This window comes from Passer montanus, unplaced genomic scaffold (assembly GCF_014805655.1).
Source record: "Passer montanus isolate IOZ18808 unplaced genomic scaffold, ASM1480565v1 scaffold2, whole genome shotgun sequence".
NCBI classification, from domain to species: Eukaryota; Metazoa; Chordata; class Aves; order Passeriformes; family Passeridae; genus Passer; species Passer montanus.
Genome location: NW_024366591.1, coordinates 14,595,220 through 14,622,261, shown reverse-complemented (window position 1 = coordinate 14,622,261; position 27,042 = coordinate 14,595,220). Strand labels below are relative to the sequence as shown.

General features: G+C 37.3%; 1 protein-coding gene across 2 annotated transcripts in view; it reads right to left on the bottom strand.

The window, feature by feature from the left end:
- The window catches only part of PDE7B (phosphodiesterase 7B), a 170,982-nt gene that overhangs the window by 105,250 nt on the left and 38,690 nt on the right, over nucleotides 1-27,042 (bottom strand). The window contains exon 3 of one of the 2 annotated variants that reach the window (XM_039707004.1): nucleotides 10,445-10,511. In XM_039707004.1, the coding sequence (XP_039562938.1) occupies nucleotides 10,445-10,511 (67 nt within the window). The remainder of the gene's footprint in view (nucleotides 1-10,444; nucleotides 10,512-27,042) is intronic. The other variant, XM_039707005.1, reaches the window with a different exon arrangement.

The window sequence follows — 27,042 nt, the reverse complement described above, 5'->3', positions numbered from 1 at the left end:
CAGGACTGCTTCATAAGGTAAACCAGAATTTGCTGCATGTTGGAATAGGATCTCAAGAACACAGTCCTGAGGTGATCTAAAACACTAATGTGTACACTTTCTTTACAAAAATAAGCTATAAAGTAACCTCCATAAAAAAACTTATTGTGAATTGATATTCACAATGTTATGAAAACCAAAATCACATTTGACACATTAATGGCAGAATTTACTCTTCATATCTAAAGATTTCACCATACACTCAAATTTTCTTCCCATGGGACAGCATGCTGGATCCCTTAAGCATTTGAAAAATCCTTTGTCATGTTTTCAATTTACTTTATTCAACTCAAAATCAGGAGCTATTCAGATGTCAGAAAAGGTCCTGCAGCTATGTCAAAGGGAGACAGAGAGAAATGAAGACTTCCCAAAGGCAATGAGGAAAAGAATTCAGTTAATAAAAACAATTTCCCACAAATACTTTTCTACAAATATCCTTAAAACTTGAGACTTGATTTTATGTTAAACAAAAAATAAATTATCTGGCAGATGAGTTTGATTAGCCTATTTTTCTATTATTTCCTCCACTTTAAACCTGAGTTCTTTGAACACCATGAAGAACAATATCTGTACTCTGGGAGTAAGATTATTGTCCTCCAATTGTTCTCATCCACACTTCAGTTTCTTGAGGAGTCAGTGGGGAGAGTAGGATTCCTCAGACCAGTTTCAGACATCTAAGTCTGAACAAAGCACCTCTTTCTTGTTCTTTTCTGCTACAAAAGGGATGATTAGATGATGGCTGTAGACTTTAAATGCAAAGGGTTTTTCACATGTTTACAGACATTCTGCTAGATGAATTGCATCCCAGCTGTCTTCAGCATTATTTCCTCTGCAGAGTGAGAAGAATGCCCTGTGAGGGAATTCCAGTAGGAGAACTCTCTGAACTTTTCTGTAAGAAATACATTAATTTCTTGGCATAGCCAGCTGTGATTCAGAAATTCCGTTTCTTGTTGCTAAATAGAATTTCCATCATTTACTACCAATATTCACAGTCACACTCCACGATTTCATAAGCCCAGAGCCTCAAGTGTTTGGATCAGATCAGTGCTTGAGCATGCACAGTGCTAGACACTGTGACTGACCCTGGCATGCAAACTTATTTCAATCTGCTCATTTTTTGGCTCCAGTGAGAGTATGTAAATACATGCTTAAGTAGTTTGATGATCCACAGATGATCTAAGAAAACAACTTAATGCTTTAAGAAGTATGAGATGTACAAGAAGACAACAAATTCTAATTAGAATAATTATAATTCTAATTAGAAATTTAGACATTAAATATTTTAATAGAGATATTTTAATAAAAATTTCTATTTTAATAGAAATTAGATATTTTAATATTAAAAAAAAAAAACTTTAAAAGGAAAAGGAAGATAAAGCCATCAAGGAAAACTAGTTACCCAGATAACCAGGCAAAAGAACATCAGGGTTTTTATTTGGTAGCTTTATTTTTTTATACTAGAGGTGAAAAAAAATTCCTACAAATATTACACTGCCAGTTCTTAGTAACAATGCAAAAATTATTAACAACATTTCAGAAAAGCAAAAATGTTTAATTCCAGAATATGAGACATTCTTATAATACAGAGCAGAGAAGAATATAGGAAAATGCCTTCTTAACCTGAGAAGTTTATGAGCATGTACAGTCAGGAATTGAGTGCTTAAAAGCACAGGAATTCCATGGCTTTCTCAGACATAAATCACTCTTACTGAGGGTAGCTACACAATAATCTGCAAGACATTGAAATTCCAAGGTATCACCAAGTAATAATTCAAGAAGCAAAGATTAATTGCTGGAGATGAGCTCAAACCACAATTTATAAATCCAGACCTTTTAAATCTAATTTTGAAAAGTTTAGCTCTGGAGATTTCATTATATGTATGCTATCATGAAGAGATGGCTGATGTAAAACTATGAATAAGTGTTTTCTTCTTCAATTTGGTCCCCAATTTGGAGATCCTTTTCCCCCTCCCCATCTTTTGAGAGGATGTTATTATAGCAGTATGGTTAGTCACAGCAATTTTCTGTACAGCAAGTACTTTGGGTGAATGCAACCCACTCATAACACTTTGGACAAAGAAGATGGGAAACTGCGTGAATGCAGTCCGTGCTTGGGCACGAGGTTAGGCATGAGGAAAAATCAAACTGTGAGGAAGCAGAGTGAATAGGCACTTGAAATCTATTTTCCAACAGGGGATCAGCAATAACTCATGTGACAAATACCATGAAACAACATATGAGATCATCTTAAGTAAATCAATCAAGCCAGTGTTCCTCTGCTTTTCTAAGAAGTGCTTAGTTAAAAAAAAAAAAAAAGAAAAAGGAAATGTCTCTGAAACAAAATTCAAGTGTCTCCTTGTACATGTGTGTGCTCCCCCAGATATGGGGGGCTATTTCTTATCCTCCTGAAGCCATAGCCAGCATTTGTCCTTGTGCAGGGTCAATAGAGAGAAAAAAGTGCACTTAATCCTAAGATGTGTTGCCTTTATTTTGGTAGGTAAGAAAAAAGTGAGTGCTGTGAGGTTTAACTATCTTAGGACTATAAAAGTTCAGAATTAAAAGATTAATCTCTCACTAGATTATTACAAATATGGGCAGCAGAATGCAACCCTTCTGTTTGCAACATGCTTTGGACAAAAAGGGAGACACTTGGCTTTGCAGTCTGGTAGAATTTGCAAGTATTTGTAGACACGCTTTGAGTGCAACTTCTGGATAAGTCTTGGAAACCTGTAGCTTTTTCCTAAATTCTCAGGCAAGTCAAAAACCTTTTTCACAGAAAGAAAAGCTGAAAGGTCAGGGGCTTGGGGTCTCTCTAGTTGTGGGACTGAAGGGGTTTTTTAATAATTTATTGAGGTTTTGCATCTCAGCTGGATCTCCTGGTCCAAATGAATGTCTTTTGCAGACATGGGCAACACAGTAATGCTCTCTTCTCCAGAGAGCCATCGTGCTGTGCTTACATTATATAGATGCTGCTAAATCCTCATTTCTGCATTCTCTACAAGTGCCCTGACACACCCATCTCCTTCCTGTACCAGGTTCAGACACAGGATAAAACTAGATATGATTCAAGACAATGTTTATGCAATAGAAAACCAAGAACCCTAAATTAAATTTAGAAAAGTGTTTTATGCACACGCTCAAAAGGACAAGGCCAGTTTTTGTCTCCTTCAGCACCCTTCTAAAAGGTAGAACACTGCAAGAGAAGTAGTTTCTGTCTGACCTGATTTACAGGACAGAACAGGATAAACAGGCAGTCACTGTCACTCAACTACCAACCTATATAATTACCTAAAATAGTAATTAGATCAAAATTACTTGAATAATAAGAAGTTATTAGAGAGCTGCTACTTAAAATATTCTTACGGCATCAGAAATTTTAATTTTTAAATTTTTTTTATGGTTTCTTACCCAAAGTAATCAAATAGTCATGAAAGTAAAAGCTGGATTTGATATTTACATTCTTTGTGGTTTTAGGCAAAAATCTTATCATAGTGAAGACAAAGAGTTCCTACTTGTTTAGCCTGAGACCATAACATGATGATGAAGTGGCACGATGATGGTGTGTGTACACCATAAAGTCCTTGTCAAAGGAGTTGCTGTTGTGGCCTCATGCCCACTGCTTTGCCACTTTCTGTCTCCAAGCAACAGTCCCGTTGGAGTGGCAGCCTGGCATCTCAGCCTTCCACATCACTACTTGGTGATACCCCAAGTCTAGTCTACTCTGTGCCACTATGGCCAACAAGTCACGAGAGTTCTCAGAGAAAACAGGTAAGATTTAGAAAATGCATTTCCAGGAGGACACAGTCAACTTGGGAGGAGGTGACATGAAGGAGCAAGAAGCCTCTGTTTTAGTGGTGGTAAGGACACAGAGAACCCCCTTTTTAAAATTCATTTACAAGCATAGTTGCAGTGTCAGGAGTTAAATCTTATTTTAAAATTGTGTTAATACACTGGAATGCTATTTTAGACGAAAAATGGAAAAGTGAAATATAGAAGTTATTTGAAAATCTCTACTCATTTGGGTAGAAGAACTCCAGTTCCATAGGTCCTGTCTATACAATCCTGTTCTGATCATAATAAATATTCTCATCAGAATAAATTGTTGGTAGAGAGTGGCAGATGGAATACAAAATATAAGTGAAAAACTTGAAGCATTGACTTATATGTTAAAATTTGAATTTATCTACATTAACAGGATATCAAAAGGAGACATGGTGTTTACCTTTCTGTATGCATTCACACCATTGCTTTATAAATGGAAAAAACCTGCTTTTCTTCATCCTGTGTTGCAAGCTGCTCATGGAATAGAAGCCTATCTTTTTGTAGCAGACATCCTAAGCCTCTCCCTTCCAACAGCTATGAATTTCTGAGTAGTATAGCAGTGTAGCAACAAGCATAGATTCCTTCCTAGTCACTGCAGGTTTTAGGCTTTTTCTTAATATATATACATTGCTTAATTTTACAAAAATTAATTCAAGTGTTTATTTGCATCTCATTTGCACAGATAGAATACTAAGTCTTCATAAGGTCAAGTGCAGGTATAAGTCTTTGAGTGACTGGGATATAAATAGTCCATATATTTGGCTATTTAGAACACCATTGCTCATGCATGACTATCAGTTGCAGCAGAAGTTTTGCATGTGCAAGAGATATAGGGTCACATTTCAAATGATGTCAGCGAGGGCTCCAGGTTCTTTGTCAGTGCAGAACCTTTTGACTAGATGCCTCATTTCTTTTTCTCCTATTGCTGCAGGGCAAGTTGAGACATTTAAGTATTCTTCAGTATTTTTTACCCATTAAGTTATTTGGTTATTTACCTGATCAAGTTTTGCAAAGTTGTAATATATTTTTTTCTGCCACAAATGAAGGTGCCTTCACCTTCATGGTTATATAAGGCAGGGATCAGCCAGCCAGAGCCTTGCCAGTACCCCTCTCTCCTGCCTTTCAACACAATTGTTATTCCAGTAATGTCTCTCTCTCTCAAGCTGAGGCTGCCAACTCTGTTCAAATGTGTGGTGGTTTCCTGCTGTGGGCAAAGAGCCACCAAGACTGAAGTTGGATCCACGAAACTAATTTCATGGCTAAATGCCGATTCATTTACCCATAACACTTCATAGGCAATAAATGGTGGAAGTATGCAAAAAAACCCCTTTTCTGGGAGATGAGGGAGGTAGACACCTCTCTGTGCTGGAATATCAAAAAGTTTGTTGCCTCAAAGCAACAAAGTTATGGACTAGTACTCTGGAGTATTAAAAAAAAAAGGTGGCACTACCTCAATTTTTAAAAAATAATTGCTTTTTTGTTGCTGTTGTTTTTTATAAATTTTAAACAGCTATTTTTGAGGAAACTACTTTTATTCCAAGCAAGAATCATCTCTCTGCTTTTGCAAGGATTAAGTCTGCACCAAATGGAAAGCAAAACTCAGACACATCATTCCTGTCTGCATGGAATTTACAGTAATGAAAAGAAAGCACCTCAGCCTTTTGCCATGGGGCATCTGGAAGGCTTGTGTTTTAATCTTACTAACCAGCTCCTTGAGGAGGACGATTCACATTTCCCCTAGAAGGATTTCTGCAGACAGCAGAGTTGGCCAACAAGAGATGTGACCTCTTCAAAATCTGCCCAGCATTTCATTAAGGAGTAAAGACTAAATTTGGTGGTGAAAGACTTCTTGCTGGAGTAACAAACGAAATCATTTGCATTTATCATCCATCCCCCTTACTACACTATCATCAATCATGTTGAGCAGATTAAAACTGAAGGGATAATTTAATTTTGTATGTGTTGTGATGAGTGCAACTACCTATTTTCTAAACAACATGTAAGGATAACCATATCTATTCTGTATAAACAGGTCATTATTAATATAAACAAAATTGCATACATATATATGTATATGTATATGTGTATATATATATATATATGTATATGTATATGTGTATATATATATATGTGTATATATATATATATATATATATATATATATATATATATGTAATTGAAGTTTCTCGTCTAGTTGGCAGACCTTTTTGCTTCTGTACTAGTCCTAGAGCCAGCTATGGGAACTTATTTTTTCCAGGACAGATTCTTAAAACTCAGTGCTGTGCCAGGTAGAGGTTACTGAGTTAACTTTGTTAACTGAGCTAGTTAAGGAAGTGAGAATTGGTTAAGTTGCCTTAACTTTGGACTCTTACAAGCTTGTATACAATCCTTCCCAGCAGAGTTAATTAGCTTAGGCATCCAACCAGCAATTTTCACAGCAAACAAACCCAATTATCTCTGCATGATATGATACTGTGTCATGTCTGAGCCCAGAATATGTCTGTCTGCCTATGGGAAAAATTAACCTTAGGTTGTGCCATTGAAAATAGCAGTGGGTGCTCTGGGGACAGGGATAGTTCTCTTCTGCCTTTCATAATATGACTCTCTAGACTGATAACTACATAGTGAGTACATTTCTATAATCTCAACTTTTTGTGCTAGCTATAATTTTTTTAAGTCAAAATCATTAAAGGGAAAGAGCATGAGGAGCCCAGAGTTCTAACTTCCAGAATGCAGCATAAGGCAAACGTTTTTTGACACTCTGTTCAGCATTATCAGACAATTTTTTCATGGCCAAGTGCCCTCACTAACTTGATAGCAGTTCCAATTTAAGCAGAACAGTTCAGATTTTCTTCCTTGTCCTGGAAGATCTTGCTGATGATCTGCCATTGTCTCCCGACAGATTTGGAAACTCAAGGGAAACCTCTGATAACACACTTCTATTGACAGTGTCATATTTTCATTATTGGTATTACCGTAGAATTCAGCTTCTCATTGTACTTATAAATTTTTTCTTCTTTTTCCTAAGTGAGGAAGCACTTATCTTCCCATTTTTTAAAGGACAATGGATGTGCAGGGTTCAAAGTATTATTCAATGCCATACTCAAGAAAGCTGTGATATATTTAGGATCTGAACACTTCAGGTCTTCAATGGGCTAAGGTAGGCCACTGACCAACATTCTTATGTGACAGTTATCAGAGTTGTGTGGCTTTAACTGCTATAACACATTGTCCTGGTTTTGACTGGGATGGAGTTAATTTTATTCTTTATAACTGATATGATGTTGTGTTTTTAATTTACTGTGAGAAAGTTGTTGACAACACACTGATGCTATGGTTTTTGTTCAGTCAAGCTTGCTCTAAGTCAAGGACATTTTGGTTTCCTGTACTCTGACTGTGAGCAGGTACACCAAACTTGCCAAAGGGATATTCCATATCATACAGCATCGTGATCAGGAAATAAACTTGTGTTTCTGTGTGGGTGTGGGTGTTGGCTGGGAGCTGCTGATCACTTTGGTCAGCAGGTGGTGAGCAGTTGTATTGTGCATCACTTGTTTCTCTTGGGTTTTATTCCTCTCTCTCTTTTTCATTACCACCATTACTATTGTTATTGTTATATTTTGTTTCTATTATTCAACTGTTCCTGTCTCAACCCACAAGTTTTACTTTTTTCTGATTCAGCTCCCTCTGCGGGGGGAAAGTGAGTGAATGGCTGCATGTTGCTTAGTTGCCAGCTGGGATTAAATCATGACACAGATAAAAGTGTAAAGAGACAAGCACAATATGAAAAATAAGAGGGAGAGCATAATTTTCTGTAATGACTTTAGTGCAGATAATTACACTAACACTAAATATATTCTGGTCAGAGCACACAGCTATTATCTTTTATATCCTCAGGAAACACTGCTAAGTGACCATTTAATTTTGTTATTTTTTACACTTGAATTATAAATATCCATCACTCTGATACTGAAAGATGAGGCATTAAGCTGATTCTATGCTCTTAATCTCAGGTTGAGTGATATCTAGTCAGTGCCTTGAAAAGTTTTCTAACTTCACTGAGGCACTGTAACATTTTGGCATTTTTTAATCTTTTATTTACTGTTTTCTAGCAGAAGACAGGATTTTTACTGCAAACCCCTCTTCCTCAACCATTATAGAAAAAGAACTTCATACATATAATCCATGTTACCTCAAGAAATGTGGACTCGGTGTCAAGTTGAGTGTCATCACTTCTAAAAAACTAAATTTGAAGCTAGCCCAGAACCAGTAGTATAAAGCAGATACAGACATTTTCTGACAAAACCAGCTACTGCCATTTTAGAGTACAGCTCGATAATGTGCAGTTTCAAATATGGACTGATCTTGCATCAAAGATCCCTGAAGAAATACAGTCAGTACTCCAGGCTCCTGTGTTTCTTCTCTTGCTAGGGTAATTATCTTCTTGCAGTTGCTGGGACTTGCCCTCTAGATTTCTGTCAGCATTGTGTCACTGTTACATTAAATGACAGCATGACAGTTTCAGCATATTTCAAAGACAGAGCAGCCAAGGAAGATGTCCCTCTCTGAAGGCACGCTGTGCTTTGTTCACTGGTTACACCCACGACATTAATAATGTCATCTTTGCATTGATCAGTGGCAAACTCTGTTACATTCTCTTGGAAATTCAATTCCCTTGTAAAATATGAGACTGGGCACTGCATGACACGTTCAACACAAAGTCTTAGGCCTTTTTGGCTGCACAGTTTCTGGTTTCTGCTCTTCCCTACAAGTTCAGTATGAAAGGAAAGGTGTCCAGAATGGACGCCCTCCGGCTTTACAACACTACCAGAACCACAGAGCTTTCTGTGATAAATTGAGACAATGGAGCTTGTCTCCAGTAGTCACTCTCAGAGAAACCATAGTTTCTGCTGTGTTTGTGCTTGTTAGTTTCTTCTTTCCACACCACTCACAGAGCCAGTTCTGGAATATACAAATTGCGCTTAGAATAGTTTCAGTTCTGTACATGATTTGGAATACCTTCGGGTGAAACAAAAAATTCTACATTATGCTTGACACTACAGTCCTTAATTTTTTAGCAACGTTGAAAAATAACAATAGCAGGCAAAATATATACTGGCAAAGTAGTACAAGAGCTGTAACCTCTGAGAATGAGTTACAGCTTTGGCATGTGCTCTTGGAGTCATTTTTACATTCCTAGTAGTCTCCTTACACAGCACAGCATATGTTCTCATTCTTGTACATGTATATACTGCAAGACATAGATAAGAGCACATGTAATGGAAACAAGATCTTGTTCTTCTCACTTCTAGAAAATTGTTTGCACTAGGAAGGATGTCAAACTCCCACTTTTGGACTCACTTTTTCTAAAAATGCCAAATGAAATTATGAACCAACCCATGCAGAAGGAGGTTTTTTTGTTATCCTCTCTCCTACCCCCCATTCCTCCCCCTAATGCATAATAACATTTGCATGGATATAACTTCTTTAGAACTAGAGTATTAGGAACTCAATTGTATTTACACTGTAGATTGTAATTGGCATGATAAAGGATCACAAGTGTATCTTTTTTTGTCAGCTTGTTCCATTGAGGACTTTAACCATGGATCATTGATGTAACAGATCATTACAGCCCATTGTGTCCGTTCATCTGTGGGGATCTGTGCACTACAAGCATGACAGATTTCCTCTGCAGCAATTATAGTCTGTTGTGACAATAGGATTTAATGAATCTAAACAACAAACCACATAATCTGTTATTACAGAGCACAGCTATGCACCCACATGGGAATTAAGTTCCTAGACATTGCCAGTTGTAGTTTTAAAAATTGTGGCTATTTCAATCTTCACTTTATTAAATGCAATGCTCTAATTTACAGCATATATTTATCTCTTCCCTAGCAGGTCAAAGGTCTTCAGAATTTAAGGCTTAATACCGCAAGTGTTCTGTGATTTCGTTTTTTTTCTGAGTAAACATAATCTCTTAGGTTTTCAGACACTTACTCCCTGCCTTTCACTGTGATACTAGCCATGCTATTAATGTTCCAGTAATGGCATTGTAGGCGAAACAAACAACCACAATGAAATTGGCCACAGAAATTAGTGAATATTTTTTCATTGTTTCTAAAGAATAGGCACTTCTACTTAATATGAATTTCTACAAACCTAAACCAGTGCAAATATGTAAAATCACATTGACTGAAATTTCCCTGACTGATGCAGCTGAAGGTCTGCTTTGGAGACTTTTGATACATGCTTGTGGAATTAATACTGTTTTTAGAAGTACAGATTTTCAGCTTTTGAATATGAGTTCTGGACTTCAGCTCATCAGAGCTTCCAGTTACAGTGTTGCTACTGCTATATTTTTATCTGCACACATGGACAGTATTGAAATATATGTACTTAGTTGAAATAATTGAAAGTTCATTGTAAAGAATAGATTCATGAGGACTACTTGTGGATGCACTATGTAAATGCCATTGTGAATCATCATGGTCATTATCATGTACTTTTAAGAAGAAACTCCCAATTAAACATGTTTCCATATCCATACACTTGAATAATAAAAGGAAGATGTTCTTACCCTTACCTAGCATGCGCACACATTTGGCATTCTGGTCAGGACTATCAAATGAGATTTCTCCGCACCTCTGGGGAAAAAAAAGATATATTTCATTAAAGTCTCTGTGATAGTACTTCTGTCCTCATCCTCTGATACCTCCCTTTATGTTTTGGAACTAGAGATGTTCAAGACATGTTGTAAAAACGTCAAGATGAAAGGCTCCTTTGCAAGGAGCCAAAGTTTGAGAAAAAAATGGTTGTTGCAAATGTGACAGGATGGGTCAACACTGTACTCCAGGGTGTTTGCTGAGGAAAACTGTAGATAATGTCTTACTGCCTTTGGATCTGTCTTAAGCTAGACTGATGTCTGCCCCTATCACTGAGGATTATTTTCTCCCTGTATATTCCCAGTCAAGGAACATCATTAGAGTTATTATCAGAATATAGAAATGTTACCTTGTTTTTAAACACAAGATATAATTTTTGACTTTATGCAGACAGATCTGTCAGTTTAGCTGCCAGGACAAAGATAATTGCTGTGGCTGATGGGTCTGATCCAGCTTCAATTAAAGACAATCAGTGGGCAGATCCCACTAACTTCAGTGGTGGTTTCTTCAGGTGCTACATAAAAGATTCAGTTTTGTATCACTGCACTCAAAGCTCAGGAGAGAGGCTTAAGGACAGCCTCATGTTTTCTAGGTAAGAGTGGTTTATGCTTCCCTATCTACGTACTTATGGTTTTGGTATCCATGACCAAATGGGAACAAAAGCAGAGAGAGTAAAGTTTGAAAAAAAACCACACAGCTATCCAGTTCCCTTCTTCTGTCTTTCTCTCTCTTATGTACTTTTTCCTTTTCAGCACCCATGGTGAGGTTAGAACTGGGTTGGGTTTTTTTGCTTTCTTTTCATTAATAAAGGTGACATTGCAGCAAATATTAAAACCTACAAATCAGGTAAGTAAAAAACCTCAGAGCATCAAAGAAGATGAAACATAGCAGCAATTTCATAAATGAACAACACATTTGGAACTCACTATTGTTAAAAAACTTTTCACCTCCCTCACACTGAAATAAACACAAACAAACAAACAAAAGTCCCACACAGTCTTTTTATATATCATTACATCTAAAAAGAGCAAACAGATGCCTGTATTAACCTTCCTAGGTGGGAGAACATGCTACAGAAACAATGAAAAAGAAAAACAACACCTTGCATTTCAAAGTTAATTTTATGAATGCTCTTATACCTGCTCCCTGTGAGGAGAAACAGAAAATTGATATTTGCTCTTCTGAGAAGAGTGCTACAATATAGGCATATTTTCACAGAAGTCTCCCAGCTGCTTCTTCTCAAGCAAGCATACTTAGACAAACACAGATGGTAAAAAACATGTCAAAATTCACTGCCCACCTCACTCCTTGAATTATGGTGCCCTGTGAAAACCTTTGGTTATTTTTGATTCGGTCCCTCAGAGGCACTGTATGTTCCAGACATATTTGTATAAACATCACATTTCAGGCTGGGAAATGGTGTCTTAGAATATCTAACAATACTCACCAGTCCCAGTGTTATGAAATTGGGAAAACTGCTAACGTTCCCCAGAGCTAGCTACCATCCCATGGGATCCACTGTGATGATGGATGAACTTTGAAAACTTTTCAAGTGAGATTCAGATAACTGTACACAAGTTCATAGCCTTATCTGAATTCCCTCTATGCCTACAGTGCACAGAAGTGGTTGAAAATCATGTTACAACAGTCAGCCTAGGAGATTTTTCACCACTACCATTGCAACTGGAAATACCAGGAGAAAGAGCTTCTGCAGCAATTTCACTTCTGTTGCTAGTAAAAGTTCATAGGTGCATGTCAGTGGGACAAAAAATAAACTGTTACCAAACTGCTTAGAATGTATGAAAAGGACTAGTTGGATCCTCGATCTATAAAATGGCACAGAAATGCAGCAGGAACTCACTTTTGCTTGTCCCAAGAATAAAGTTATTTGTGCATTTTTGCTGTTAGCAAATGTTTTCCATGAACAAGAAGTGAGGAATGACTTCAAGATTTAATCTTTAGGATTAAACTGGGACTTTACCACAACTGCTATGAATTCCTTCCAGAGCTGGATAAACCTCCTCTGCCCTTTTCCTGGACTGGCTTACTTCCTTTCCCCATTTAGGTTTGTTCTGCCTGCTTGTACATCATGGTTGGTACTGTGAGATGTGGCCAAAAGTCTCTCTAGACCCAATCAATTTCCAAACTAATCATTCCCTCCTGAAAACATCTAAGTTGGCTATAGAGTCAGTAAATAATCTATCAGGGAGAAGAAATAGGAATTTGACATTAGATGCTGCTTATTCTACTTTTTAATTTCAACCAGTCAGAAAGTAGAGAGAGAGAAGGAGGAATGACCTTGGACACACCTGAGTTTGGGATACTTTGAATCTCAGTTTGGGTTTCATGGCTGGGCCCAGTATAGTATTGGTTGGACTGGCTCTGCCATATGCAATCCTGGATGTTGGGCTGCTGAAAATAATATCACCAGTGTTCAATTTCCCTGAAGTGTGAGAGCCTTTGTTGTTGAAAATCTTAAAAGAACTGTTTTGTTTTGAATTGGTCATATTTAACAAAGAAAAGGGTTAATACAAGTAAAATTCAACCCTCCGAGTCGTCATTGTACATTCATATATTTTGAATAACTGAATTCTGGACTAGACTGGGTTTTTTTCTCTTTCTGGAGAAAAGGAAAGCATAGGTGCTTTCAGTAAATAATATTTTCAGTAACAGAGGTGCATTTTCACATAGAATTGCAGTCTGCAGTTCATTACATTTTTTTTTAACACTTATATAGGAAAATGAATTAATAAATTACCTACTCTGTACTCCCTTTTTTGAGATCAGATGTATGACATGATATTAAGCCTGTTACAAAAGCTGCAATGGAAACACAGACTGGAATGGAACTTACATGTCCCCCATGGAACAGAGACTGAATCATGGAGCAGCTGAAAGTGGAGCTTAAAATAAAACAAAGTGAAAAATGACAATCGTGACAAAAGGACATGGAATTCAGAAGAAATGTAGCACAAACTCAGTAAGGTAAGTAAACTGGAGAGCTTGAAACCATGGTGGATGACTCTGATGGCCCAGTACCACTTGTCAGAAAAGGGAAACACCGAAAGGCACAGGCACCATCTTCCACAGAGTGAGGCTCTGCTGGAGAAGGGTGCTCTTGGGCAAGATGAGAGGGGTGCTCACTTAGCAAGATGCTGTGAGGAGTGCACAGGAACATGGGCAGCCATCTGCAAGAAGCCCTGAACTGAAACAGTATAAGTAAAACTCAACAAATCAGGGCATAACTTGCAGGAAAAATTTCATGCAGAGAATGGATGGAAAATTTACTCTGTGTACTAATGCAGTAACGCATCTCAGGTTACTTCTCTGCTATTACATGATCATTCATAGGTTGGGTTTCCATTTCCAGCATGCCTTGGCTCACACCAGCTGCATTTGAGGATTTGAGATATGTAGCAATAAACAGGGTGTACATACCCCAGACAGAATTTGCTCTTAGTTTGTTGGGGGGGTTTTGTTTTCTTTTTTAATGTTATGGAGAAAATTTTACCTATGGAAAAACTGGTTTTGAAGTCATCCTATTCAACTTCTATCTCTATGATAAACTAATGCATTACTCATTTTAAGGAGGAAGATGCAAATCAAGTAATTGAAATAAATGGGTCTAAACTCTTTTCTATGACAAAATTCAGCAATTAAATGCCTGAAAGTGTTTTTCATGAAAATTGCAGTAAGTGGTATGTTAATTTTCTACTTATTAAAGGCATATAATTAACACTGATCTAGCATTTAACTATTTTAATCTTGTTAGATTGTATAGTGTTTTAAAAATATAATAGCAATTTTTCAGGCATGAAGTTTGAACGTGTGTAATTTTTAACCTCTTTAAGCTGCAGATAACCAAGTTCTTTAAAGCCAGTTTAAAAGGTTGTTGGAGTAGGAACCATATTTACAGGCTTCTTGACTCTAATCTGTTCTGTTCTGCATGTCCTGAAAATGGTGTTCAATACATGTCTCTTCCAACATTGCAATAACCAGGGAGGTACTTGATGTACATGATCAGCCAAACATGACAATAAATATTGCATCATTTTCTTTTTGCAGGAGGTGACAGGGATTATTGTACTGCCAATCAGAGAAGCTGTGTTAACTGCACATTGACGGTATGCCAAATATTTTTTAAGGATCTATTGATTTCTTTTTTTAAAGTAACCTTCAGTTAGTATGCTTTGCTTTTATCAATACTAGATGGAAGTAGATTCCACATAACAATATAGTATGGCGAAAGAGCTTTCTTTTTTTCTTTTTCTTTCTTTCTTTCTTTCTTTCTTTCTTCTTTTCTTTCTTTTCTTTTTTTTTCTTTCCTACATAAAATTTCTTATTCCTTTAGAAAGTAGAGTTAAAAGATATACTCATGAACAGAACTGATTAAAAGAATTTAAGGCAGAGCAAAAAGCTTCTATGGTTTAATGCATAAATGGATAATTTCAGAGGAAAACAAAATGCTAGTGTTATTCCTATTTCTGTTTTCCTTTACGTTCCTTTCTCCATTACTTGTAAAAAGTACATAAATAATGTTCTCTAGTATGTAAAAACATAATTCTATTTGCCTAAGGATTATTGATGTAAAATCTGCTAGTGTGAAAATCAATGTTGTTTTGTAAGACTTAGCAAACTTCCACTGAAACAACAGGCCACTCACAAATAGCTGAAATCTAGAGGCAGTATTTCAGAGAGGCAGGCCACATGCCTTTCATCTTCAGGCTGCATGGGAGGCCTTTTAAGGTTGATTCACTTTATAAACTATCAGAGTGTAGGAACTGTAGGATATCCAAGGCATTGTGCTTCCCTTTCTGCCTCTCTGACAGGGACAAAAGGAAGTACAGCAACTACAAAGGCAGACTGATGTGTAATGTCTCTTACCTAAAGCCTTTCTGCTATCACCTCCCTCAAAATAAAAACCTTGTAATAACATCTGCTAATGATTAAATAAATTTTTATGCAAAACAAGGAAGTTCCCTACTGATACTCTGTAATCTTGAGATGCGGATATCTTGATATCTTGAGATAATCTTGAGATGTCAGATAATTCTGAGTTTTGCCGAATCTTTATCCATGGTCTTTGTTTGCCTTAGCAAAGGAAATAAAACCACTGATTTTGTTTGTTTAGAGACAAAATCTGCTTTTCTCTATATCACACTGTATTTTAATTTTAACAGGTCCATATTTGATCAATTTTCTCTGCAGATGGTAATTGCAAAAGCTTACCCTATTCATGTGATCTTGAATTGATGACTCTGAATTCTTTAAGAATTTTACTTAGCCTTTGTTACATGAAGCATGTGTATAATGAATATAGCTTGAGAATTACATGTATAAGCTTTCCCATTAGTAGCAAACACTACTACAATCTTTCAGCTAATGAAATTCCCAAGATGTATAAAAAATTGTGATTTGTTTTATGTACTATTTCCCAAGGACTTAGTAGCAGTTCCCATAATAATTACAGATAAAATCTTATACTTACCTGAAAATTTAGACCTACATTAGGCAAGTTAAGGGTTTCACTAAGTTGGGCTGAAAAAAACTACACTTCCCTTGAACTGGCATGTATTATGTCTATATCCATCCACTTGCAACTATGGTGTAATCACAGCATACTGATTGATGACTGCCTTTAAATTAGAAACCATTAGAAACTATTAGAAACCAGAATGCTACATTTTTTGCCATGCAAATTACTACTGTAACATTGCAACTCTTATATTGCAGCTGTACTGTATTTCATGGGTAAAGTTTCCAGCTTCCCTATTTAGTATCAGCATTGGGGCATACTTGAACTGAAAATTCAGGTTCTGCTAACACATGGATGATTTTCTGCAGAGTAGAATAGATATATCTGGGCAGACTTGTTCAGAGAGTTCATCCCTTTCCGAGTTTTCCCACTGAAAGGGAAGGTTTCTCTTCCCTCCAAGAAATTAAAACATGTTGCTCAAGAAGCATTTCAACACTATCACTGTCAATCTCCAGCAGAACCCTGGCACTGCATTTCACTCTGGAATCTACCACACTGTAGACCCTCAGCTAGTCTGAACAGAAGACACAGCAAGCTAAGTAATTGCAACTAAATTGAGCAATAATTGCCAACCCCCCATTGCTGCCAGTAGTCAGCATCTTGTTTGTGGGCTAAATAGCCCGAGGTGAACCTTTAGGCAGTTCATTTTATCACAAACCTGTGATTTAATATGGTTAAGAGTGGTTTGAAATGGATTAATGTTGCTGGAAAATGGATATAGCAGTTTAACTGCTTTGTTTTCTTCTTGAGTCAAGGAAAAAAAAATTTAATAGTGTGTGACTTCATTAGGGAGGCGCCAGCAGCCCTGACCCCCATGAGAATCTGCCAGTGTTTCAATATGGCATCCCTACTTTTAAGTGTTTATAACAGGGACACTGGGAGCCAAATCCAGAATTAGTAAGCAATAAAAATGTTGGGTTTTATGAAGCAGTAAGTTACAGTCGAGTGTGCATTAACGGGTGAGGCACAACTTTCAGGCATGTTCTGAAGGGGTGCCGTCATCCAAGAAACATTAAAGAGCAGACTAGTTTTTTACCCACATGGGATGAATCTGTATTAAAATTCATTTTCTAGTTTACATTTAAGAATGCAAAACATCTGTAGATTACCTAATGGATCCTCCCACCACAGAAACAGTTCTAAGTAGGAGGGAAGATGGGAGGAAAATATCAATATTAGGGAAAAGGCAAATATGTTCTCTCTATTTATTGTTGCTCTGATGTGAAACATCAAAGTTCTTTGTATTTAAAGCATTTCCTGGACCACATAATTATCTTTCCTCCTCTGAATTGTAGAGCTGGGCTGCTCTCCTAGTTGCTTTCCATGGTCACAGCCATTTTAACTTTCACTTTCTATTGAAATATGTAATGGGAAGAAAATATGGGATTAATTTGTGAAAATTTAGGTCTCAACATCAACCAAAAGTTTTTGTCACATAATTGCCACTGGATCAAAGCCTTGGAAGCACCAGCTGACACACCACTCTCTCCAATAAGCAAATCAAAGGTCTGTGGGAGATTTAACCTCCTGAAAAGTCTCCTCAGGCTGTTCAGAGAAATGTGGGATGAATTTTGGCACCTGCTTGTTTGTGTGTGCCCGCTGCATACCATATGGATTGCAAACAAAAGCACAGTCTCAGGAAGGACAGGAAGACTGAGCACCAGTGGCCACCTGCTTCTCAAGAGCTGGGCACTCCTGGTGCCCAAAACATTGGAATGTACTGGGGCAGTCCTGTTTCATCCTTTTAGGGCTTAATTTTTAAGGAATTGTTGGTGAGAACAACCCATGCCAAAAACATACCAACAAATAAATAATGGGTTCACGAGTCCACCACTTTCACTCACTTTCTGGCATACTTAGGTAAAGAACTGGCACTGGACCAAACAAACCACATAGGAGAGAGTCAGAAGTCATCAAGCACCTGAAACCTGAAAACACATGTGGAAGGTCTTGTCAAGTTGACAACTTCAGCAGAAGCGAAAATAGAGCACTTAAAGGCAGAAGGCAGGAAACTGCTTTTCTCTAGTTCCTTGCTTGTGCACCACACAGTGCCTGGGTCTGAAGGTAGTAAGGTCCCAAGGACAGCTGCTCAAGGACTGCAGAATTTGCCATCTTGTTAAAAGGGAGCTCTCCCCTCTCTCCCCTTTCTCATTTCTCACTTTCTCTGTCTCTCTTGCTTTTTCCCTAAAATAACTTTGTCCATAAGGAACTGGGCAAATAAAACTTTGTATGAACAAAGTCCTTTCTGTGACACTTTGAGACCCCATGATGCCCTAAGGAGACCCGGGCCCAACTTCTGTGTGAAGAGGACATCACCAAAAGATGGACACAGGCCTGCTTTTGATTAGCTGTTTGGATGATTTCAATGTGTCACCACATGAATAGCTCATGTCACACGGTATCTCCTGGGTTTATTGCCTACCACTTACAGTTTTACTCCCAAATTTGCTCCTGGTTATACTTTTCAAACATTTTGAGCTCTCCTGCACTGTACTTATTTTTAAGCTCTTTTGCCAATATAAGCAATATTAATATATAAGTGCTATCTTCAATAGTTCTGTGAAATTGGCCCAATAACAAAATGTTGTGGGCACATGTCCAGCATATTACCAAACACACTGTAAAAATGGGCATCTATTTAGCTTGTTAACACATGCTTCTACAGTCATAGTTATTGATTAGAAATACTTATTGCACTCATGTGTAATACTTATTAAGTATCTCCCTCACTGGGAGATTCAAGAACTCTCTGGATTCAATCCTGTGCCATGTGCTCTAAGACATACTTGAGCAGGGAGCTTGCACCAGATGACCCACTGTGGTCCCTTCCAACCTGAGCCATTCTGTGGATCTGTGATACTCTTACATTACTGCAGAGTAGAAGAGGAAGTCAAACCAAAAAATTGAGTGACCTTAACACTGAAAACACGGCTTTTATAAATTCAAGTACACACAGCATACATCATGTTTCTATGTGCAGAACTTATGGAGATAAAAAAAAGCAAGTGTTGTTTTGACAGGAAAAATTTGCATTTCAAAAACTGTCATATTAGACATCGTGGAAGAACATCCTCTGCATTAAAAAAAAGTGTCATTGGTATTGTCTCTTTGTCAACTTTTCAAAGTGGGATTAATAACATCTGGAGCCACACAAATGCCATTATATTATCAGGAAATGCTTAGATGCTACTGCAGTAATCCCTATGAACATATTTCAGGCACAAAAAATCCACATTATTTTGACACACTAGCTACTGTTTCCAAGGTTGCAGTCTTTTGGAGTAATTCTAAAAAGACTAATTTTCTCCCTGAAAATAATACCCAGAAACAGAGTGTTTTGTTTTGTTTTGTTTTGTTCTGTTTTATGTGTGGAACCATCAGTTCTAAATAGGTGTATTGCTGGCAAGTATTGCACTTTCTGAAACTGCTCTTTCACTTCTGTACAGATTCTGATTATAATCTCTTAGCCAAGACTACATCCAGGCTTACCTTTGAGAAGGTAAAAGAAAAGGACAAAGTACCTGCAAATGTTTCTTTTACTGTGGTAAAACTCATCATAGGAGTTCACACAAAGAATGAAATGCCCAGGAGTTTACACAAGGAATTAATTGCCCAGGTATCTTCCTTCTTCTCTGGCAGTCCCAAGGCCTTCCCAAATGATTTGCCTGTTGAGTCTCTTTACAAAAATTGTAGCTTTTCATTCTAAAGAGGCTTATTTTAGACTGCAGAAACAACTGGAATAAAAACCAGCAAAAACACTCAATGGGAACAAAATGTTCCTTAGTATGCTCTCAAGGTCTTTTAGAGCCATCAATCTCTAGTCTAGAGAAAATAAAGCCATCATAGCTTCATAGCTATCTGCAATTTCAGTCATAATCCTGTTTTGAGAGCAGGTATTCAAACAAGTCTGAAATTTTAACATAGAGTTCACTTCCATGTGTAATCCAAACAATATCCTGATCATATTGGAAAGTATGAGACCTCTAAAGTCACTCCACTGCAAGTATTTTACCTGCCAGTCTTTGTTTTCTTACTAAGTTTTCATCAATAAAAAACATTAAAATATTTTAGACTTGATTATGAACAACTGCATCTTGCAGTAGAAAAAAGAAGTAGAAAAGTATAAAAATGTACCTCACATTTTAACTACAACATAAAGTACATTATATAAGAAAGGAAATATTTATTAAAAAGCAGGGCACAAATTAATTTCATAGAATGCCTCTGTACTAAACCAGCTTTCTTTGTAACAGAAATAGGAAAAAGGAAGTAGTTACTATTCTTTCAGGCTTTGCTAAGAGGCGACAACACCTACTATTTATGGGATCTAAACGAAGGTTAGAGAAGGACTCAGCTGAATGTAGTTTCCTCCTTTCATCTGGACTTATTCTCTTGAAGAGATGTCTTCCTGCTGTAACTAGTAAACCTCAAGAATTTTGCAGAAAAGGCAAAGACATGTCTGCTGTTACTCCCTATCCAACTGGATACTGCTTTTCAGGGGGAAAACTGAGAACTGTACTTCATCTGCAAAATTAAGAAATATTAACCTGTTAACCTCTGTTGTCATGGGAATAATCTTAGATTGCCTTTTGTCCTGGCTTTGCTCACACCTTCCACTCTTACCTGCCAAAGTCAACATGATGAACATTTCACTGGTGGAATTTCTGTCATATATCCCCTACCTCTCTGTACAAAACCAGACAACGCGTTTCACTTTTAGTATTACTCAATTTGATTCTGACTAATACAAGTGGCATCATCTCTCTTCAGTGTCTGTTACCAATCATCACCACACAGCTGAGTTTCTTGCAGTGGGCATATCAAGCAATGTGACTAATACCTGCCATACATAGTTTATTTTTTAACTGGTCCCCCAAAGGGAAAACCGCATTCATTATCTATATTTTTTCTCTCAGAATATTTTTTTCTCGGATCTATTTGTTTTTGTCTTGTGCTGTTTAAGTGTGACCGCTATTTTGTATTTATGTTAAAGATGGGATTCAAAACCAATTGGTTTTGAATTATATCCTTTAATTCCCTATTTTTATATGATAGGCTTCAGGAAAAATCATTCTCTCTGTATATTTTCAAACACTTCCTAAGATACTGAATGTCTTACTAAGTTATTTCTTTAAATAAAGTCTCTATTTTGGAAGAAGTCTGTTTTATTAAACTCCCAAGAATTAACTTGTACATAATATTTAAAAACTATGGAGGGCTTTTCTGAATCTCACTTGAGGGAATTGAGCTCTTTATTTTTTCCTAGATATTTGTAAAGGAAGAGAGAGAGACATTTCTAGAGATTTATTTAACCCACCTGATTATAGAGAAAAGCCTGGACGCCTAACTCATCATCAAATGCAGTTAGAAGGATTTAGCAGACTCTTAGTGTAAACACTGGCTTCACATTTGGACCCTAAAATCAGCATTAATCCTGAGTGTTAGAGTTGGATCTGCACAGCTGGAAAAATGTTTTCCCAGTTGCCACACGACAGTGAGGTGGCTGTCAGGGAAGCAGAGCTAAGGGAGTTGCTAATGGTCTCACTGGGATGTGGGATATCCAGAATGTTTGGTCATAGAGGGAGGACAGCATGGACTGTTTCATAACTCTAAATTGATTGTGTTTTTGTGAAGGAATTAAAAAGATGTTTTTAATACTGCTATGGCCACCATTATTAGGACTAATTAACCAGTTGGGAAGAGTATGAGGTGAATAGCAGAATACAGCTGTGAGGCTCACTAACAGCTGAAAGAAAATATGCCATTTTCTTCACAGTAAAGAGAAAACCTTTTCTGAAGCTAGGGGTAAATCCTGTTATTACCTCTCAGCTTTAAAACATGATAAAGCAGTAGGGAAAATAATGTTTCCCATTTTCCTATTTTATGTTGTTATAGATCTTTGTATATAAAATACTATTCTTATAATGAAGCATAAAAATAGTTATAATTTCAAGGAGGTAAGGATTGCTGAGTAAATTGTACTTTGTGGGAAGCAGTGGTACATTTAGAAGTTGTGCAGTGCAGTGATTGAGAACAAGAAGCAGAAGCACTTTGCTTGCCAGAATCTGAAAGCACTTATTTTTAAGAATTCTCTTTTGAAAATATTTATACATTATTATGGTATCTTTAGTATTTACATATGGCAGGCCTTTATCATTCTTTACAAATGAGTCATTGTGTCCCATATATTGCAATACACCTGAGCCACATGACTGATAAAATTGCACATATTACAAGTGGTAAATCCACATAATTTTTACAAGGAAGAGCAATGGCTTTTCTTTGCAGCTTTTAGAAACTTTGTTTAAACTTACTTTCCTAACATTTTCAAAAATTCTTTCAAAACAGATTTTGCATAATACATAAATAATAAAGTTGTATCTAATTATCTCTGCTGACTTTATTTTAAAATCTAAAGGTGCTGTTCATTTTATGCTACATAATCTTAATTTATAACTCAGTTAAAAGTTATGTCCAGTTCAAAAAAGTTTTTGAGTGGAAATGTGCTGGGTTCCATTTAAAAGAGGTTCTGAAGTACTCCCTATTTATATGGAAACATATGAAATTTGCATTTGGATGTAAACTCATGTTGCTCAGGCAAATCTGTATTATAGATGCTGAGACATTTGTCCTGTTTGAATGGTGGCAATGAAATGCTGACCTACTGACTAAAGTGACTGCAGCAGTTGTCATGAGCCTGACACAAACAATGCAATGAGTTTTTAACAGGTCTTTGCAAGTGAAAAACATTTGGTGTCTCTTGTGATTTTTATAATTTTTTTCTTGTTATTTCAATTTTTTGTTCTGTTTTTATTTACAATATTATTAAACATTACGCTTGAGGCAGGCAAGACTTTACAGTTTGGTACTGTATGGATGGGAAAAGGAGGAAAGGACTGCTTACACAAACTTGCTAAAGGTCACCAGCCCACTCAAGAGCAGGGAGTAACATTCCAGTTGCCTGTGATTCCGTGTGCTATTTCTTACATGAACAGTATGACTACATTTATCTTGTTGAGTAATGGATGACTAAATACAGGAAATCATAGTGCCAACTGATGAGCACTCTCACCTCATAAAGGCAACTGAGCAACTTAGGCCAGAGAAATCAGATTTGAGGGGAGATATTTTGAAAACAAATGTCACATTAGATCAGAAACTCTGAAGATTTCATTCTTGAAAGGCACCTGGATGACTTAAGAGCACAGTTATTAAAACAGTCCTGTGCTTGTTGATCATTTCCTTCCTTATGAACCTGTAGCAAGTAAATCCAGCGCATACAGGTAACATTTTGGTCAGCACAAGAGGCTCTGCTTGACTCTGATCTACTGAGGAAGTAAAGACTCTGGCTGGTTGTTTATCTAAAGATGACCACACACACCGACCCCCACACTCCTCCCTCCCCATCTGAAAGCCACTGGATGTATCAGCCAGCATCACACATCAACAGCAAAAGGAACTGTGGGGAGAGGGTGAGCACTGCCAGCACTGCAGATCAGATGGTCTATGCTGTTTTTCTTATTGACACATTAATTTTGCATGAAACTAATTTGATTTGTCCAAAAAATGTGCATGAGGACTTCCCTTCAAGGGGAAACACAGAAGGGTTTATCCTGATGAAATTTCTGTTTCCAGAAAAATCAGATTTTGTAACAAGACATAAAACTGAAACCAAGGAGATTCTAATTTTGAAAACAATCACCAAGCAAAAACTCCTAAATTTGAAAAAACCTGTAAGTCAAACTAATCTTCCCATCTGGATGTACAGTAATCCAAGAGGAGAATAAGAAAGTTATTGTGTGGGTTTTTCAATGTTTTTCTTGTGTTTAGTGTGATATTTCACAACTGTCTGGGGCCTCCTTCCTCAGTGCATTGGGAAACATCCATTGCAATATTAGATTCTGTAAGTGGAAAAATAAAGGTTGTTTGCCAGAAATGTTAGATTTCTCTAACACAGAGAGTTTGCTACTTGAGTAGCTCAGTTTTCAGCCATTGACTAATTGATCTACAGATGACAGACAGCCCTTTTTGGCCATTGGAAATCATGCTTCAGCCAAACTAGAAGATCTACTGACACCTGGGCTAGTGCTGCTTAGAAATTCCAGTTTTCACAGACAGGGACTGACATGGACAACACTCAGCATCTCCCATTGTGCAGACAGAAGAGACAGCTGCCAAAAGAGACAGCAGCCATCAACTCAGATCCCAAACAAGATTCAACCCTGCTTTTCTGATGCTTTCCTCTCTACACCTAACTCTTAAGCCACCATCATTAAACAAAACTAATGTCTTCTATTGTTTTAACCACATATGAGTTAAATAACAGGTACTGTTCATCACTGAATGTACACCAAAAATCAAAGCCATAACACATCTGTGGCTTTCTGGACATTACTGTGATAACCTAGCCCCTCATTCAAGGCTGACTGTTCACCTCTGTTCAGACTGTCTCTGCTTGGCTGCTACTGAACTCTTTTGCTGGTGCTCACTAGCAGCAACATCTCCAAATATTACATGGGCCAGTGTGGTTAGTATTTTGAAGTATGGTGGTTTTCCTACTGTTATACTGGTTTATGAGAGAAAACTCTGTCGCAAGTTCACCTCCCTTCTCAACATGGAGATTTGACATTGTTTGATTACATATTTATTTTTATCTGGTGACTGTGTAGAGGGGATTAAAAAAGCCTATTGTAATAACACAGAAGTCTGGAATAAGATTAAAAATGTGTCATTCCCATGGAAAGGATGTTAATCCAGTATCAAAAAGTGTTTAGGTTGTGATATCTTTGGAAGCTTACAGATGTCACCTTACAATGTTGTGATAGCTATGAGTGGTCAGACTGAAACTAAACAAAGATGAAATTCAATGTCATCCTGATCTTGCTTATCCTTTACACATTATATCACAGTAAAGCAGGGAATTTCAAAACAGTAAATTGCTATAATCCCAATGGAAAATCAAGGATGGTGAGTTTCCTGTCCTTTGATATTTAAAATCAAAAATGCTGTTGTTTTCTTTCAACTTACTTTTATTGGTTTTACATAATACTTGAAACAATACATAAAATAAATATTTTATAATTTTGTTCCTGAACATTTTCACAAAATAAACACAAGATAGTGCAACCTTGTCTCCTCTGTTGGCCTTCACCACAAGTGTCCAGGACATGAATATCTCCACCCACCAGCTGGCTACATAAAGGATTAATATGATGTTTTAAAAGGGAAAATTGGGAGCGTGCAAGGACTGCTTGAGAAGAGATAATGGGGAAAGTATGCTGTTAGAGGGTTCTCCAACAATCTTTGCCAAAACCACAAGGCACAGTGAAAATTCAAGCCTTCTTTTAAAAAGTGCTCAGTCCTTCATAGCTAGGCCAAGTACAGCACAGTAGACACAAAAGTGTATCTCCACGGCTTTTGCTAACGACGTTTGAAAATTTTGTCTAACCATTGTTTCAAATCCTGGCAACTCATATCTTACCTCTGGGAGACCTGATATCTGTCACTCAGTAAAGAGGAACTATCTTACCTCACCTCCTGCAGAGATTACTAACAAAGAACACCAATAGCCTTTATACCAAAACACTGATACTTTCAAAGTCTGCCAGAAACAATCTTTATCCCATGCATCATCACAGTAAAGCAGCTTTACTCCCAAGGACAGAGCATCATCAAGCCTTCCAAGAAACACATGTCGTTGGCCAGCCAATCAAGTGATCTTTGCTTCCAGAACACTAAAATTACCAGATATCTTGACCTTCTTCTGAACTAGAAGAGGTTAACATATTTTAAACCTATTTACACCTTATTCAAAAGAAAAGTGTTTTTCCCAGAATACAGTATGTACATGAACAAATGTGAATTTATATGTGAAAACATGAACATGGTACAGTCTCAGCTCTTCAGTTCAGAATGTTTATCTATCCTTCTGAAGAGCAAACCAAGCAACTGGCAGCAACAGCTCCAGATTACACAAGAGGTGGAGACCAGCAGATCAGACCAGTCTTTGGACAGAATTTAGAATAAGGACCTGAATACAGAATTGAAATTCACGTTTTTGTGGAAAGTACTTTTAAATATAATCACAAATTAATACTTTGCTATATAGTCCTTTCACATCAGTGTTTTTTTGATCTGATCAGTGCTTCCATTAAAGACAAAGTATTGTCTGGAAAATATTTATCTGCACAGATTTAGTAAAACATCATTGTTTTCTGAACTTCACAGTTTGGACATTAAGGTGTTGTCTATCTTAGCAAATTATGATACCAGGGACAGTTCTTTACAGCCTACTGGCACAAAGCAGTTGACATCAATCATATTAAGTTTTGTGTAGTCTCCAAAGCAGCCCACAGTGACAAATGGAGTGAGACCAAGCCCACCCCAGGAGGATGAAATTGCTGTGAATCAAATCAAAGCCCATAGATTAGCACAGTCCTCACAATTGCTAAAATATAGCAATACCCTGAAACTGTCTGTATTACTGCGAAACCTTTTATCCCAGTAAGCCTGGCACGAAAGCCAAGCTCAGAGCCTCCCTTTCCCTGTTTGCAGTGTGAGGTTTCTCTGTTTAATTACTTCACAGAGATGTTGTGAGGCCCACCTACATAATGTTTGCAAAGTAATGTTTGCAGAGCAGCGTATGGCACATGAAAAGCCGGGAAGCGAGCCAGGCACTGAGGTGGAGATGGAAGAGGCGATAGAGCTCTGGGTTCCTGTGCTTCTGTTCACTCCTCTGGGAGCTTTTGCACTGTGGCTGCACACATTTGGGCAGCACAGCCTGGCAATTAATTAATTATTTCCTTGGTGTAAAGCGTATTAAGGGCCCCTGTGTAAGACTACTGTTTACAGATGGCTTACAAGTGGCTGCTGTTTTCTGCTTCATGTTACATCCTGGCATGGCTGCTGCCCTCGTACACAGAGTGGCATGGATTTTCCACGTAGTTACTTGACCTTGGACAGTTTTAGCTCCTAAGG